We start from the raw sequence: 17,327 nt of genomic DNA, 5'->3' as shown, positions 1-17,327 counted from the left end.
TTTTTCTGATAAATTTCTTTCCTCTTGTGCCATGGTGATACATAAAAACTGGAACTTCTGGGTTTTTCCTTAACTCAAGCACACATGCCAGGGCAAGAAGGCACAGCAGAACTGTGCCTTTGAGCCAGTGTTGACTCCTGGCAACTACCTGGACAAGTCACTGCAGTTTTTTTGACAAGATTTTGGAAGTCGTTTGCCATTGCCTGCTTCCTAGGGCTGAGAGAAAGTGACTGGCCAAAGGTCACCCAGCTGGCTTCATGCCTAAGGTGGGACTAGAACTCATGGTCTCCCGGTTTCTAGCCTGATGCCTTAACCACTACACCAAACTGGCTCTCTACTAATACACTTTTGAATATGCTAATGTTTCAAATACAAATATTTATCTTGTTTAAATATTTTTAAAATTTCTGCTATATCACTTAGTAATGGTAAAATTGTTCTTTACAGAGAGAGGTTTGGAGCTGTATAAATTCTTCTTTGCCAGGTAAGAGTATTACTATACTTAAGCTTACATGGGGTATTGAACTCCTCAAGGCTTATTTATGAGAAGATTTGTATCGGATTAATTTTTTTTTATGTGAGCAGCTCAATTGTGCGGTAAATACTAAGTATGTTTTTTGTATAGACTAGGATCTGGGTCTCCTGTGTGGTGCCAGTAATCACCACTGTGACTGCAGATATCTGCGTTGGTACCTAGTAGCCTCTTTTTTCCTTGTTTGTATTTTGCCAATGTGTATGTTTCCTTGAACATTGCCACTTTCTGTTCCATGTATTTTGTTGGACTGTGCAACAATCCAAATTTGAAGGGGAAAAAGTGATTTGGAGTGCACATGGTGCCTCTTGGCACCTTCTTAAATCAAATGTGTTATGCAGCAGCTGTGGAGAGCAAGAAGAAATGCTGCTTCAAGAAGTTGTTGACACCTGTGTCAATACCTGTGTGTACTCTAAATCACTTTTCCCCCTTTCAATCTAGATTGTTGCCTAGCCCTAGTATTTTTTTTATGCTTTGTGGCACTTCCTCACCTTGCTCTTACCCTGGTTTTCTCCCACTCCAACATTGCTTACCTCCCTGCTTCCCCTGCAAACTTGCTTATTAAAATCATGTGGCTGTTTTTAATCTCCATCTTACCTACATCTTCCAGCAGTCTTACTTCCTCTTTCTTTCAGGTGTTCTTTCTCCTTGGTCTCCAATCAGATGATCTTCTTCTTTTCATATTTCCCAGCTAACTCTTTCCTCCATTGTTTCAAAACAAAGTATTTTTGTCAACAATCAACAACAAACAGAACAGAATAAACTTTATGATGGTCTGTGTTCAGTGCAAAGAAAAAGAAAAATACTGCAAAATATCCATTACAGATACATTTGTAGGTAAACTTAAGATAGCATAAAAAGTAGAGATATAATACCTATAAAACCTGTTGAGCTGATCTCATTAACTTTACCTATTAAGCCTACTCTCTAAAACTAATCTACTTTACTTGCTACTTTACAATCCTTGGTTGAGTGCACATAAGTAAGAGAAATAAGTGATGGAAGTAGGAGAAAACATAGAATTTTGCCTTGCTAAGCCTGCTGATACTTTCTATCCATAAGGTACTTACTTTTTGTAAAGCTTCAGAACAAAATCTCATAACTTGTGCCAAAATATTAAGGGCTGTATCCTTCAGTAGTAGCTGAAGAAGATAAAATTTTGTGGACCACCCTTTTAATAAATGGAGTTATCCTTCAGTGTCTGGCTTGCTCATAGAAGGGGCAGCTTAGAAAAATGTGAGCCATTGATTCTATTTCTATCAGCCCTCCAAGGTAGACACTAGGAAACCAAAGTCATGAATGCTAATACAGTAGTACTTTTTTTTTTTAAGGTTACAGTAACAGAACCTTGCAAGCCTGAATGCACTGCTCTCTCCCTCCCTTTACCTTTGTGAATACTCTCTGGGTGTGGTCATGCAGCCAGTTCTATTTAGCTCAGATGTCAAGCTAACAGGTCTATATTTTCCACATTCCTCGTCCTCCCCTTTTTTAAAGATAGGGGTGTTTATTCTTTTCCAGCCTTTCGATACCTCACAAATTCTGTGTTAAAAGACAGTGATGTAAAAAATAGAAACTGTTATAAAACCAAGTCTATAAAAAGTAGTAGGGTTAACTAAAAATTAAAATATTTCATTAAATTTCAAGCGTTAAATAAAACCTTGTAAAATAATGCACTGTGCTAAAACATTAAGTGTAGTAACATAAGATGTCAAACTGAATAATTGGAAGTAAGAAATTCTAGTATCCTGGTCAGGCATGACCCATGTGAAACATGATTATTCTATAAAATGCATGCTGCTGCACAGAACTTGGCAGCGTTACATGTTATGATAGGGTTAGGGTGACAGAATAGTAGGGAGAGGCAGAATTGTTCTGTACAACCTAGTGAATAGTGGGAAAATAAGGAGTATTGCAAATGTCTCTGTACAATGAGGAGAAGAAGAGGTGCTTGGCAGTTTCAACTTGCCTCGCATCATGGGGCACAGATTTTCCTGGAAAGGGATCTCTCTATACCTTCCGTAGTTAGAGGGAGGGTGTTAAGGTGAGCAAGAATAAAGTCCTTTCCAGGTGGATTGAGAAATTAGGCACTTCTAATCCTATATATTACAAAGCAAGCCTCCTGAATTTAGTGTGGTTTATTTTGGCAGCAGTATATTAGACTTGTAGTGAAAAGTTTTGTAGAGCAATGTTGCCTTTTGTGTTGTGTGGTAACTACAGGATATAGTTTTAAAACATACACAAGAATGATTTTATAATACATTTTATAATTTTTCTTCAAAGGTGTTTTGAAAAAATCTGATGGCTGGGTTGGCTTAGGGTGCTGTGAATTAGCCATTGCTGTAGAATGTCGACAAGCATGTAAACAGGTAATAGTTTGCTGGATTCTCTTTTGGGGGGGATGTGTATGTGGTGCTCATATAAGAAAAATTTATATTAGGAAAGATTTGACAGCACAGACATGCCTTCTGAAACATTTCTATTCTTCCAACTCTTTTCTCCATGCTTTCTTCTACAAACTGTGTTGAGCAAGGAGAGTTATGTAAGAGCTTTGCATTGCCTCATGACTTTTTTCAGTGGGTGCTTTCTTACAAAGCAGTAAACTACAAAAAGGGGTTAAGAGGAAGGTGTGTGCCACCTTCTTATCCTATTAATAACATGGCTTGTTAACCAGAAGTAGAGAGGCTTAACATGTAATCTGAACTCTGAGTGAGTGATTCTTGTGGAAACTTGAATTGAAACCTACAAAAACTTTGTTTTCAGATTTTGCACCTGCAGATCAGAAATGACAGTTGCTCCTGGTTCAAATGACAAATTTAAGCTCAAACAAAGCTCGAGCTTTGATTAATGATTTCTACTCTGGGGATAATATGGCATACCCAAGCTCTTATTATCCTTTTCCTGTGGATTAGCAAGTTGTGCATCTCACAAGTATTTTTCTGATGCCTGTGCTGTTCATTTAGCCTTATTCAGGAACAATTCTGCCTTATACAGTCTTAGAGAGCTTCTAATTTCCCCAAGCCCTTAAGAGTATTTCCTGCTTGGGTTCATATTGTGCATTGAGCTATGGTTTGCTTAATTACAGTTTGTTAAATATAGTTAACTAGATTTTCTTAATAAATCAAGTCTCAAAACAAACCAAAATGAATGAGTTTATAATACTTTAAGCCAAAATCAAATCAACCAGTACTTAGCATGATATGCTAACTTTGACATTGAGGTAATGTTTCTAAATGCTTTGGGGAAGTTGGGGCTGCTACACAGAGATGAGTTTACTATTCCAGCATAGCTGGGGTAGTACCTTTTGACCAAGTCAGTGAACTTTCTGTAGTTCTGCTAACAGTTCCCATAGTAACAAGTGCTATTTCAGTTAAAAAAAACAAAAACAAAACATAACTGGTTTCTTGAATCAGAGTCATCTTCCCTACTCATGTTTACATATATGTTGATATTTGTTTTATGAATCAGTTTCCTTAGGCTTAAATATTTCGATAATTTTTTTCCCATTAATCAGAAGGAGAACTTTCCATTCCAGTTTGGTGCAGAAATCCCATAGTTAGCTCTATCTAATTCATGCCATCCTCTACAGATAGATCTTGTCTTTTATTGATCACCTCTAGTGAGAGAGAGCCTGCCAACCACTGTAGAGAACTGGTTACTTTGTAAATTACCATCAAAAGTTTGTTCTAATGTTCAGCAAAAACTACCTGCCTAACCATAAACCCATTAGATTTTGTCTTGACCTCTAAAGAAACAACACATTTTGTCTGTGCAGCAATCTTTAAAGTTCAGCCATATTCCTTCTCAATCTTAACTTTTCTAAGCCAAATACATCCTTTTTCCTCAGCCTTTATTCCTAAATTGTTTCCTGTACTATCTTCACTGACTTTCTCAAAATGCATTACATTTTATTTAAATTCTCCTTAAAATGCACAAACCAGGCTTCAGCAGATCATGTATAGACTGGTCATTTATACTTTATATTGCTGACTGGATCCTAATAGTACTTACAGAGGATTGATTTGTTTTAGCATATTGAAATGACACTTCATTTTTTCAGGTCAGTATAACTATGTAAACCTGCAAAAATCTTGCCCTACCCTAACTTGAACTAGCCTATTGAAGTATTTCTTAATTCCACCAAGTGAAGAGGGTCTTTTTTTTAATCACTGGAGAAATGCACTTTTGTTTCTTTTGCAAGGCAAATAAAACACCTTAATATCCACAGCTGGAGAGATTCACCAACTGAGTGGCCTCATAATTGCCATAATAGCAGTTCTAGACAATACACACCTATGTCCTGTTTTCTACTTCAGTCCTGTGCTTCTATCTCAGCATTACAGTGAGGGCAGAATTTCCACAAATCAAGGTCTCCTTCCAGTGAGACAAGATGAATCTCTGCTGTTGAATGTGCTTCTGACTGTGCAACCCCATCAGAACTCTCAAAACAGAGATTCCCTCCTACTGGCTCGTTTCAGATTTGAGGTGTTGATTCAGGATGAAGAAAATCCTGCAAGGTCAATATTCACCTCTTCTTAATGTGCTGGATATTATAACTCCAGCAAAAGTGTTTTCTTCCTGATCATCTAACTTCACCTGACATTACAAAAGTTGTAACCAGAGCTACATCTGCTATCTGTTGTCATCTTGGTTTGCAGGGTAAGTGAATTGGCTACCCTGTGTACTGCTCCATCTTTTCTAGTATTTTATAGAACAATGTATTTGTGTGTAGGAGCTGACCTTGGGGAAGGTATGACAGAGCTGTTAAGGGGGGAAGGAAGGAGTGAGCCATTAAGGGGTAGTGGTAGCTTGGAGAAAGAAACTCAATGTTACCCTGCTCTGATTTTTTTAATATAAGATGGGATAGAGAGCAACTCTGTCAGGCTTTCAAGATTCTATTGATATATTCTATAGCAATAAAGTAAAGTCCCAAGGGTTCTTCTGGTGTCTATTTCCTGACTTGGCCTATTTTGAAGGGCTGGCACAACTAGCCAGAGATCTTTGCACATTTGGCAAGGAAAGAAAGGAGAGGTAGACCTAGGTGTTATGCACATAAAGGTAACACCCAGCTCCACACACACCTGATGATTGCAGGAACAACTTTCTGTGAATGCTAAACAGCAAGGGAGACCGAATTAAATCTCATTTATTTTATCATTTCCATTATTTATATATGCCAAAATTACAAAACTGTAGGTGGTTTAGAGAACTAAGGCATAAAAACTTGAAAAAAAACCCTAACAACACCTCATAAAACAAAGTCAGTACAAAATTAAAATAGTTCTTTGCTGATCAAATGTCATACAAGCACAAATATCAATCTCCATAGTCTTGCTGGAAAGGCCACATATTAACAGAAGAGTAACAGCAGTCTGTGGGGATCTATTGCCCACCCTTCCCTTAGTGATTGTTTTAAGCAAAGCTTCTGGATGTTACTACATTGATGCAATAAGGGTGCAGAAATTTTGACATCCCCCCCTAACCATTATAGTGTAGGCTCAAACATAAGTTCATAACAGTTCTTGATCATACTCATTCTTTGCTTTCTGCCACAAGGGCCCCAGGCATCTTTATATCCACTTCTTTGTTAACCAAGGAACCCTCCGGAATCTCCAAACAAGGAGAGGTCACTTGGAAGCAATTAATGAGAGCCCTAGTTGCATTCTGTTACCAGTGGCCAATCAGAGCACTGATTAGTGAGATTGCCTACTGGTTATTAGGAGAACTCCAAGTGCCTGCTGGAGAACTTAGTGCCAATCTTTACTTCTGCTTACCTCCTGCTGGGATGAAGTCAAGGTATGCTATGTCTATCATATTCCCTTGTTTGCTAGACTGATACTCTATCAAAAACGAAGATCAGGTTATGTAGGGGGAATGGGGCATGGCTTTGAAGGACAGGAGTAAAAGCCACTATCAAGGCAATAGTAAGGTAAGTGGGGCTTGAGCCTGGGCTAAGAAAATAACTTGAGGAAACACCTCAGACAAGCCCCTCCTTAGTGCTCGTGAAGATAAAGTGAGGGAGTGGGGGAACACATTAAGACTTGCAAAATTCTGTTATTATAGGTGTTAAAATAAAAGTCCCAACCTATATGTTATTGGTTTCTTATCATGTAGAGCTGACAGGTTAGTTTGGCATTATTTATTTTGGATAAACCAATGGAATGCATTTTTTTCTAAATGCTCACAAACTAGCTGAAAGTTAGTAAAAAGGAGGAATTTAATTTTTTTTTCACAAGGGGATGTTCTACTCTTTTCAAAGCAGATAGCACTCTCCTCCTTCCTGATTGACGGATGTGTTAATTATTAGACATAGTAACTCTCTCAGCAGTTCCCTGCTGGTCAGTCAAGAGGGAGCTGGATGTAAAGGGTAAGTGAGGCATAAACTCATTCAGGCATCCTGGCCACATTCTTAAGGAGGATAAGTAAAAAAATATCCAATAACAGGACAAACCAGAGCTGTGACCTCCTACAGCCATCACCAGAGGTGGCATTGAAGCAAGGATATGAATGAATCTAGCTGTAATAAATCGTATGAAACTCTCCCAATTCATTACAAAGGTACTAAGACTTTCCATGATCCTGTTGGGTTGTGCCGGTACCACCCAGAACAGGTGGTTTTCAGCAGGTGCAGTGGAAGCGGAGAAAAGATCCTCAAATGTATTCAAAGTTGTGCGTGTTCTGATTTTTGGTACTGTTGTTTTATGTTTGTCCACCTGTTTTGTTTGCCTATAGAGCCTCAGTAATCCAAGCTGACCTGCATATTCACAGGTCACTTAAGTCCCAGTCAATCTATGGACTCGGACAGTTGAACATTCCAGTTCATCACCAAAGCCTTGACCAAAAGTTGCATTAGTAAATTGTCCCAGTAGTGAATTCTGGAATTTCATCCATCCAGAACATGCTATCGTTGGGTCATTAAAACTGGTTCACACCCTGCAGGATGTATGGAACCAGTCCAGAATACATGTTTCACTATGACAAGTTTTATTTTCCTTAAGATAAAAAATTCTAGTATTACATGCTCACTATCCTCCAATATACTTGCTGCTTCTCATTTCTCCACTAAGTCTTCCCCATGGATTCCTTGATTTGATCCTTTGTCACTGACACAATTCAGGAATTTCCTGGAAGGACCATGCTTGGCCGAGTTTGTCTCCCAACAGATTTCAGGGTGATTATAATCTCTTGTCACTTTGTGTCGCTGATCTGCATCTTTCTTTTGTAAGTTGTCCACGTTTGCCTTAGTTGTATGAGTGATAATAAATACCACCAACTGTAATCTTTAATTTGTTCCTCCACTTATTTTAACTTGGATATTTACTACAACTTTGCCAAGTTCATTCATTTGGATTTCTGAGCAGGAATAGATATTTTTAACACACAGTGTAACTCCTTGTCCTTTTCTAGTAATATTTAATTGCTGTATTCTAGTTATGGGAGTCATTACACCAATTCTTTGTTATACCCCTGAAAACATATTTGTTTTTGCATAGTAAGTGTTCAAACCCATCTTGTTTATTCTCTGAGCATTAGTGTATAGATAATGAAGGAAGTTTATGACCCAATGTTATTTCTGACATTTCACATTCTACAGTGCACAAGTCTTTAACTGAGGTCCATTCTTTAGTTTCTTTGTTTCTAGCTTAAAGCCTCTCCTAAACAAAATTACCATGCTTTGGCCAAACATATTTTCACCAATCCTTGTGAGATTCAATCCCTTCCCATAGCAGAAATGCATTATCTGGCTAATTGAATATATGGTCTCAAAATCCAAAACTTCTGTTTGTCATCATTTTGAGTGCCCAGTTACTGATTTGCAGTATTCATCTTTTTTCTTCAAGTCCTTTTCAGTGGACTGGGAGAATGGTTGAGAACTACTAGTTGTTCAGCTTCTTTCGAAGATACTGTCATGGTCGCCGTTGTGATGTTTGCAACATCATAATGGCTCGCATGACAAAGCGCGGGTGTGTGTCAATGGGGGGAGAGGTGCGGGCGATAAACCGGACAAAAGAAGATAATGGGGTTGGGAGATCTACTGAACAAACAAGGTCCCATCGCCTGGTAATCAGCCATTAACGCCCCTGATAAAGAAAGGATCAGGGCGAGGTTCGGAAAGGCGCGTCCGGGCTTTCGAGGAATATCGAGGTCTAATCGCCCGGTAATGGACCATTACCTTGCAGGAAGATAAACCGGGCGATGCCCGGGGCGAATGAGGCTGGACGACCTCTCACCTATCCAGCCGTGATGACCTGTCACTCCGTGGAACTCGTGGGGCACACCCGGGGACTGTGGGGGTGGAGCGCTGTTTGGCGCGAGACTATTTAATTCAACTTTCGGCGCGCTTCCCTCACTCTCAGCTTTTTACTGGTGTGCATTCTATTCTAAATAAAAGTCAGAGCTTAAACTTGATTTAGAGTCTGAGTCTTTTATTTAGTTTTAGGCATTCCTTACATAAAGCTGAGAGTCTTTTAAGAACGAACCTCGCCAGTCTCTACCAGGGAAATTTGCTTGCGAGAGAAGCAGCTGGCGATGACTGAACCGGGGATGATCTTGGAGTCGGGGCTTCAGAGCGGAGATGCGAAGGACTCAACGCGAGTGGGGGAGGCGACCAGACAGTTTCTGGAATCAGCGCTCCCGAGATGGGACACAAGCTCCCTCCCCACCCACACCGCACTCCATTTTGGAGCCTGGAGCCCTAGCCCGGAGTGGAGGGCCCTGATGGAAGAGGGAGTCGTAAGTCAACGACACTTCAGGTGGGACGGTGTAGTGGACCCCCGGCCAGGGACACCCCACACCTCTTGGAGACTCCAATACCCCCAGATGCCTGAGAGGGAATCTGCAGGACTGCCGATTGGGCAACAACCCGTGTGATGGATGATCCCATCACACAGGACAGGATCAGGGCTCTGGAGTCCAAGGTGCAATCATTAGAGCACATGCTCCAATCCCTGTCAACTGTGGTGAGTGAGCTCACGAAGAGTGCTGCTGCACAGAGCGCGGGGGGGTGTCTCGGCATCCCACCCACCCTATCGCCGGCCCTGAGAGGAAGAGGCCAGGCGTGGGACTTTTTCCCAGGGCCCCATGGTTTTATTCCGATGGGGGTCACCCCTACTCACTCACAGGTTGGGGTTTTTCCAGTTGGTGGGATCGCTAAAGACTTTCCAGTAAAATTTGATGGCGACCCCACAAACCTGTCATTCTTTTTAACTAACGCAACAAACTACATCCAGCTATACGGACATTGTTTTGCATCGGAAGGGGCTAAAATCTCGGCTATTGCCACGAAACGTAAGGGCAGAGCCGCAGACTGGTTCGTTCAAAGGTCTGGAGCCCCACCCTGGCTACCTTCCACACCTTCCTGACCGCCTTGAAGCAGTACTTTGAAGAACCCCTGGCGAAGGGGAGGGCTAAAGGCGCTCTGAAAGAACTCAATCAGGGGCAGAAATCGGTCGCAGATTACGCCCTAGAATTTAAGGTTTTGGCAGGGAAGGTCCCTGAATGGTCGGAGGCCACCCTGATTGACATATTTAAGGATGGCCTCAATCGAGAGGTGTTGCAATGGGTGCTGTACAGAGACGATCCAGACTCACTGCATGACTGGATCTGTCTTGCCAGGAAGGCTGAACATGCCCAGCGCACCTTCATGCTGGCAGCTAAGAGGAAAAGGGCCAGTGCAACAATCAGGCCCAACATGGGACGCCGAAAGACAACGTCGCTTTGCCCGGGGGCAATGCATCAAGTGCGGTAAGGCAGGTCACTGTGCGGCAGAATGCCACAAGGCTAGGACGGCGGATCGCCCACCTAGACCGACGCAGAAGGCTCCGCAGAAACCACCCAACCCTCCCCAACGGCTGACAGGGGCACTAGCGACCCCGGACGAAGAAGAGGACGTCTACCTCGCGGGGGACGGGTTGGCCGCCCCGGAGCAGCCGGCGGAAAACGCCTTCCACCTGTCCTAAACAGTGCCGCTGGGCAGGTGGTGGAGAATGGGCGCGATACCACCAGGGTGAGTGCGGACTGTCCCATCCTGGCCATAAAAATTGAACTGAGCTACGGCTCCAAGACCATCAAAGTCGGGGCTTGGGTGGACTCCGGGTGTTCCAGATGCCTGATCCACCCCAACCTGGTCGCCGCGCTAAATCTACCCTGTTCCCTCTCCCGAAGCCGCTGATCTTCCAGCAACTCGATGGTTCCATGGCAGGGGGTGGGCCGGCCACCCAGGGTACAGGGAAGGTTACCCTACAAATGGGCACGCACAGGGAAACCATAGAATTCGTGGTCACCCCGGTGGGCAAGCCTATAGTGGTTCTGGGAATCCCCTGGCTAACTCGCCACAATCCTTCCATTAACTGGAGGATCCGTACGATAACGTTTGAGGATGGGTTCTACCAGGCACCTGCTAAGGGGAAATCCCTCACTTTGACTGTGGGGAGGGCTGAGATTGTCGACCCTCAAGTTCACGCTTCCCCCATGGAGGGGTTGCCGGAACAATACGCGGACTTCGCGGATGTCTTCGGGGAGGAGGAGGCGGACCAGTTACCCCCCCATCGCAAGACGGACTGTGCCATTGAACTGCTCCCTCATGTCCCATTGCCTAAGCCAAAAATTTACCCAATGACACAAAAGCAATTGGCGGTGTTGCGGGACTTCCTCGATAAAAACCTCGCTCGGGGCTTCATCGAACCGGCAAACCCGCCGGTTGCAGCGCCCGTTCTGTTCCGCGAGAAGGACGGTACCCTGAGACTGTGTACAGACTATTGCGGGTTAAATTCAGCATCCTTGTCAGACAAGTACCCCCTCCCCCTCGTGAAAGACATGTTGGCACACTTGTCGACTGGAAAGGTTTTTTTCCAAACTTGACCTCCGCGAGACGTATTACTGCATTCGCATCAGGGAGGGGGACGAATGGAAAACAGCTTTTAACTGTCCCTTGGGCTCCTTCCAGTATAAGGTACTGCCTTTTGGTCTTGCAGGGGCCCCGGGGGTTTTCATGCAACTAATTAATGAGGTTCTGCATGACCATTTGTTTAAAGGAGTACTGGTTTATCTGGATGATGTCCTGATATACTCCAAAGCGGAGAGAGAACACGAAAGATTGGTAAGACAGGTTCTCACCAAGCTTCTGCACGCTAAACTTTATGCTAAGCTTTCCAAGTGCGAATTCCATAAGTCGCGCCTGGATTACTTAGGCTACAGGATTTCAGATAAGGGCATCGAAATGGATCCTGCAAAGGTCCAGGCTGTTTTGAGCTGGGAGCACCCACGCACCTGGCGCCAGCTCCAAAGTTTCCTGGGATTTGCAAATTTCTACAGATCCTTCGCAAAAGGGTTCGCGGAGATTACCCTGCCCTTGACTGATTTGTTGCGGACCAAAGGCGTCGGGGAGACGCTCAAGGTAAAAAACCCAGGGGCCGTGCTCAATTGGACTCCCGCCTGTCAGGCTGCTTTCGACCGGTTGAAAGCTCTTTTTACAGCCGAGCCAATTTTATCCCATCCCAACCCCGAACGGCCTTTTGTAGTTCAGGCCGATGCCTCTGATTTTTCAATTGGGGCTATCCTATTACAAAAGGATTCTGTTGGACTTTTGAAGCCCTGTGCCTATCTCTCCCGGAAATTTTCCGAGACAGAAAGACGCTGGCATGTCTGAGAGAAAGAGGCATTTGCAGTAAAAGTGGCACTGGAGGCTTGGCGTCACCTTTTAGAAGGGGCGACTTGCCCTTTTGAGGTCTGGACAGACCATCGCAACCTTGAGGCGCTCCACATGCCCAGGCGCCTCAGCCCTAAGCAGATTTGCTGGGCTCAATTTTTCAGCCGTTTTAACATTCAGCTGAAGTTCATTCCAGGGAAGAAGAATTTCTTGGCAGATGCACTTTCCCGACTGCCCCAGGACGCAGAGCCTGTCTCCGACGTGGGGACTGTGCTCTCTGAGTCTCAATTGGGTTTGGCCGCTGTCACCCGGAGCCACGCTCGGGGACAGCCTCCCCCCCTGCAAACGACTCCGGCGCAGCCCGCTCCGGGCCGCAGGCAACCACAGATGCCGGGTGGGTTGCATGCAGATTTTGCCCTCGCATTAAAGTCTGATCCCTGGCTCCTTGCTAACCCTGACAAGGTTTCCATGGAACAAGACCTCGCCTGGGTGGAGGGTCGTTTATACGTCCCTGACTTGCAACGATCAACTATCCTCAGCCGGTCTCATGACAGCAAACAGGCTGGTCATTTCGGGTAACTCAAATCCCTTCACTTGACCCAACGCCAATTTTGGTGGCCCTCGCTGAGGAAGGATGTCAAAACATCCTGCCCTGTTTGCGCCATGTCTAAGCGACCGTCCGGTAAACCCCAGGGGCTGCTGCAGCCCGTGGCTAACCCTTCACGCCCTTGGGATGAAATCTCTATGGATTTCATCGTGGATTTACTGCCCAGTCAAAAGAAAACAGTCATTTGGGTAGTCAAAGACTACTTTTCCAAACAAGCTCATTTTGTCCCCTGTGCCTCTATCCCGTCGGCGCAACAGCTGGCAAAGCTCTTTTTGGCGCACGTGTACCGCCTCCACGGCTGCCCCTCTCGCTTGGTGACCGATAGGGCCACACAATTTACCTCATGGTTTTGGCAGGCTTTTTTGAAATTAATTGGCACTGAGCAAGCATTGTCAACCTCCTGGCATCCCCAGACTGATGGATCTACTGAGATCCTCAATGCCACCCTTGAACAATTCCTCCACTCCTACATCAACTACCACCAGGACGACTGGGTGGATTTGCTTCCTTTCGCGGAGGTTGCATACAATAACGCTGTGCATCAAAGCACGGGACAAACCCCCTTCAGGGTGGTATCAGGTCGGGACTTTGCCCCCATTCCCGAGCTCCCACAGCCCCTGTCTCCAGTAGTGGCAGCCTGTGATTGGGGTCCCAAACTCGCAGACTCCTGGCCCATCATTAAGGATGCCCTCAATGAGGCACAGACCTCATGCAAACTTCAGGCTGACAAGCACAGGCGCCAACAGCCACCTTTCCGAGTAGGGGACCTGGTTTATCTCTCCACTAAATTTATCAAGTCCCCTCAGCCTTCCAAGAAACTGGCCCCCAAATTTATTGGCCCCTTTCAGGTTACACAAATTGTGAACCCGGTCACGGTGCGTTTGGACCTACCTCATAATTTGAAGTGGCTGCACCCTGTGTTCCACTGCAGCTTACTCAAGCCGGCCAGTGACCCCTCCTGGTGGCATCCACGCACTCCCGTCATGATCGACGGACAGCAGCACTTCGAAGTCAAGGAGGTCCTCGACTCCCACAAGCTTCGTGGCTCTCTCCAAGACTTAGTGCGCTGGAAACACTTTCCCCACCCCGAGTGGGTCGCTGCCCGTGACATTCAGGCCCCCGAGCTAGTCCGCAACTTCCATGTTGCATATCCCTCCAAGCCCTTGGCTTGATTTTCTTCAGGGGGGCGGTATGTCATGATCGCCGTTGCGATGTTTGCGACATCGTAACGGCTCGCATGACAAAGCACGGGTGCGTGTCAATGGGGGGAGAGGTGCGGGCGATAAACCGGACAAAAGATAATGGGGTTGGGAGATCTACTGAACAAACAAGGTCGCATCGCCCGGTAATCGGCCATTAACGCCCCTGATAAAGAAAGGATCAGGGCGAGGTTCGGAAAGGCGCGTCCGGGCTTTCGAGGAATATCGTGGTCTAATCGCCCGGTAATGGACCATTACCTTGCAGGAAGATAAACCGGGCGATGCCCGGGGCGAATGGGGCTGGACGACCTCTCGCCTATCCAGCCGTGATGACCTGTCACTCCGTGGAACTCGTGGGGCACAGCCGGGGACTGTGGGGATGGAGCGCTGTTTGGCGCGAGACTATTCAACTTTTGGCGCGCTTCCCTCACTCTCAGCTTTCTACTGGTGTGCATTCTATTCTAAATAAAAGTTAGAGCTTAAACTTGATTTAGAGTCTGAGTCTTTTATTTAGTTTTAGGCATTCCTTACAGATACTCAGTTTCCGTGGTGATATGGTTGTAGCTGATTTCGCAGTATCATTTGTCCCCAGAAGATGTATTTATTTATTTTAGCCCCAGCATAATACCTTATATTGCTCACCCAAAACATTCTGAATGGTAGACAAAATAACAGTATCTCACCTATGAAAGGATCATTAAAACATAAGAAAAATCACAACAAATATCATCCACTACTTGCCAACCTGGTGTTGAATGCTGTTTAAATAGGAAGGGTTTTATCACTTTTCTGAATGCGAAGAGCTGCTGAGCACAGATCTGGGGGCAACATGTTCCATAATGTGAGGCCAAGCACAGATGAGTCCTGGCTCATCTGGCTCATACTCCTTTCACAATTTGTGGAGGTGGGAATTTAAGAAGGAGATAATTGTCATTGGACTGGATAAGTCTTGGGAGTTCTGTCACATCCTTTACTCTTGCCTATGACATTTCATGAGCCAGTGAAACTGGTTGGCATACATTTGTTTTGTTTTTTATAGCAGTGAGTCACCAAGCATCCTGATTTTTGTATGTGTTCTTGTGGGATATAAGATCCATCATTGTGTTTCCCATTCAATGCCCCTTTTTTTTCCTCTGAACTCTTAGAATTGATTTTATCTGCAAATACTTCAAAGTTGTTTTGGAGTTCCAAAAGCACAGATTATATTTTATATTTTTCCTTCTGGGTGTTAGTTTCATTCACTGGGTTTGTTCTTCTATCTGTCTGTCATCATTAAGTAGAGTTGCTTCTGTTGTCAGTTTCTGTTGCAGAGCCTCCTTTCTTTGAACTAGCAAATTCTTACCCTTTCTGAACAGCTGAAGGGTAATCGTTTGCTGCTCAAATTGTTGAGCTTAGCATTAAATCTGGACCATATAGCAACATAATTATCTTCTCATTTTAGAGTACAAGATAAATATCCTGGGCTTTATTTCTAGTTACATAACATCATCTTAGTTGTGCGCCAAGCTTGAGAAAGGCAAAGCTCTTTATAAGATGATATGTTCCATATTTTAGGAATATAATTCAGCATCACATTGAGAGCCTTAAATATTTCATCCCAAAATTACATTAACATACCTATTAATTTGAAATCAAAACAAAGCTGTGACAGTACAGGACCAATCATCTGAGTTAAAAGATGATTTCAAATTTCTTACATTGCCAGCATCAAAACTCTGATATTCATTCCTTTCTAAACAGACCCAAAATAATATGTGAAGTCATTGCATTTTCCAAAACAGAATATTCCATTCCATTCCATTCCATTCCATTGCTCAATACTAACTTTGATTTCACTTGTTAATGCCTTATAAAACTGAATTATTGGTTTCTAGCGCAGCATCTCTTCAGAAAATTACAGATACCTTAGGTACTTAGGAGGCTGCTAAAGCATCAAGGCCATACAGTTTAGGGAATACATGTTTTGGTTGTATATATTGTTGAGCGTATATTGAAGACAAGTCAAACTTAACAATTTTTCAAAATATTTAAAACAGCCATTAAAAATCAACTTATTTAATGTATTAATCCCGTTTGCCCCAGGCATTTCAATAGAAAACTGCCTTTTTCAGTTTTGAGTTATACTACATCAACTTCTCATGTGATTTGGGATCAAATCGTAATTGCTTCCTTATTAATAGTCAAATATGCTAGTGGCTTTCAAAGCGGGAGATGAGGATATCTAAACCCTAACACTTGCCAAGATTTCAGAGATATTACAAATTTGCTTTCAAATGGGCCTGTGGAGAAAACTAATCATCATAAATGTCAATCTAAAAAAATACAGATGTTAAGATAAAACATCTTAACAGCTGAAAATCTGGTAGGTTAAAACTGCCATCCTTATAAGATAATTGCAGTTTGGTCAAAGATATACAAACATTTTTATGGTAGGCTAAAGCCCTTAGAATATCCTTGGCCAATCGAAGTTAATGAGAAAATGTTTATTGCAGGTGAAATCTGCTGGAATAGCCAATCTCACCTGCTGTAATTCTTGTGGAACATAAAGTAACTGCTCTATATTTTAGATCGCTAGAATTTTTTTTTATAAAAAACTATTTTTCCACATGACCAATGATCAAGAAAGACGGGGGGTTTTGGTTCAAACCAGAGATGCTACATGCTGTCAGTATACAAGGTCCCTGAGGTCCTTATTGATCGCCATGGAGATGTATTGTGCTTAGATTCCATGGCTCGATGGAGGTAGCCTTCTGGGGTCACTGTTTTTTCAAGATGTTAAATATTTTGTCAGGATTATTCCTAGTAACAAAGTGCAAAGAAAATAATATTGTGAATGAGGATTGCTAAATATTAGTGGGCTCCAAAGATTTTAGTGTGCCAGTTTTGGAGTATTTCTGTCATATTTGAAAATCATGGGGCAGAGCTAAGGACTATACTGTCCTTCATTCATTGATCTATACTGTGTAGTAGACCCTTTCTTTCTCTTTCCATTTATTTTTATTTAGCTGATCCCCACAAGTATTTTTGTTCACTTGTTTGAATTTATATAGACATTTTTATTACTCTCAGAGAATAGAAACAATATATATCAGGAGCAATATATAACAAAATTTGTAGCCAATCTAATGAGGACTCTCCAATACAGTATAATCTTAACTATAAAAATGACAAAACAAACATTATAAAACCAAAAAAATGGTAGAAACAGACTACGTAAGTGCAGAGACAGAAAAGTAGAGTCTAAAAGGCTAAGATTATGTATGTATGTATGTATGATGTTTGTTTATTTGACCAAGTGATAATTCCTCTATTGCTGCTACAGTATAATTTTGGAACAAGTTATAT

At 43.2% G+C, this 17,327-nt stretch overlaps 1 protein-coding gene across 2 annotated transcripts in view; it reads left to right on the top strand.

Annotated features, from left to right (window-relative positions):
• RECK (reversion inducing cysteine rich protein with kazal motifs) overlaps positions 1–17,327 on the top strand; it is a 145,083-nt gene that overhangs the window by 34,371 nt on the left and 93,385 nt on the right. For both annotated transcript variants that reach the window (XR_010067988.1, XM_063304266.1), the window contains exons 4-5: positions 448–484; positions 2,813–2,898. Coding sequence is in view for 1 of the 2 variants with exons in the window: in XM_063304266.1 (XP_063160336.1) it covers positions 448–484; positions 2,813–2,898 (123 nt within the window). In the remaining variant the exon portion in view is untranslated. The remainder of the gene's footprint in view (positions 1–447; positions 485–2,812; positions 2,899–17,327) is intronic.

Source organism: Candoia aspera, chromosome 4 (genome assembly GCF_035149785.1).
Source record: "Candoia aspera isolate rCanAsp1 chromosome 4, rCanAsp1.hap2, whole genome shotgun sequence".
Taxonomy (NCBI): domain Eukaryota; kingdom Metazoa; phylum Chordata; class Lepidosauria; order Squamata; family Boidae; genus Candoia; species Candoia aspera.
This window is presented reverse-complemented; position numbering and strand designations above follow the sequence as displayed.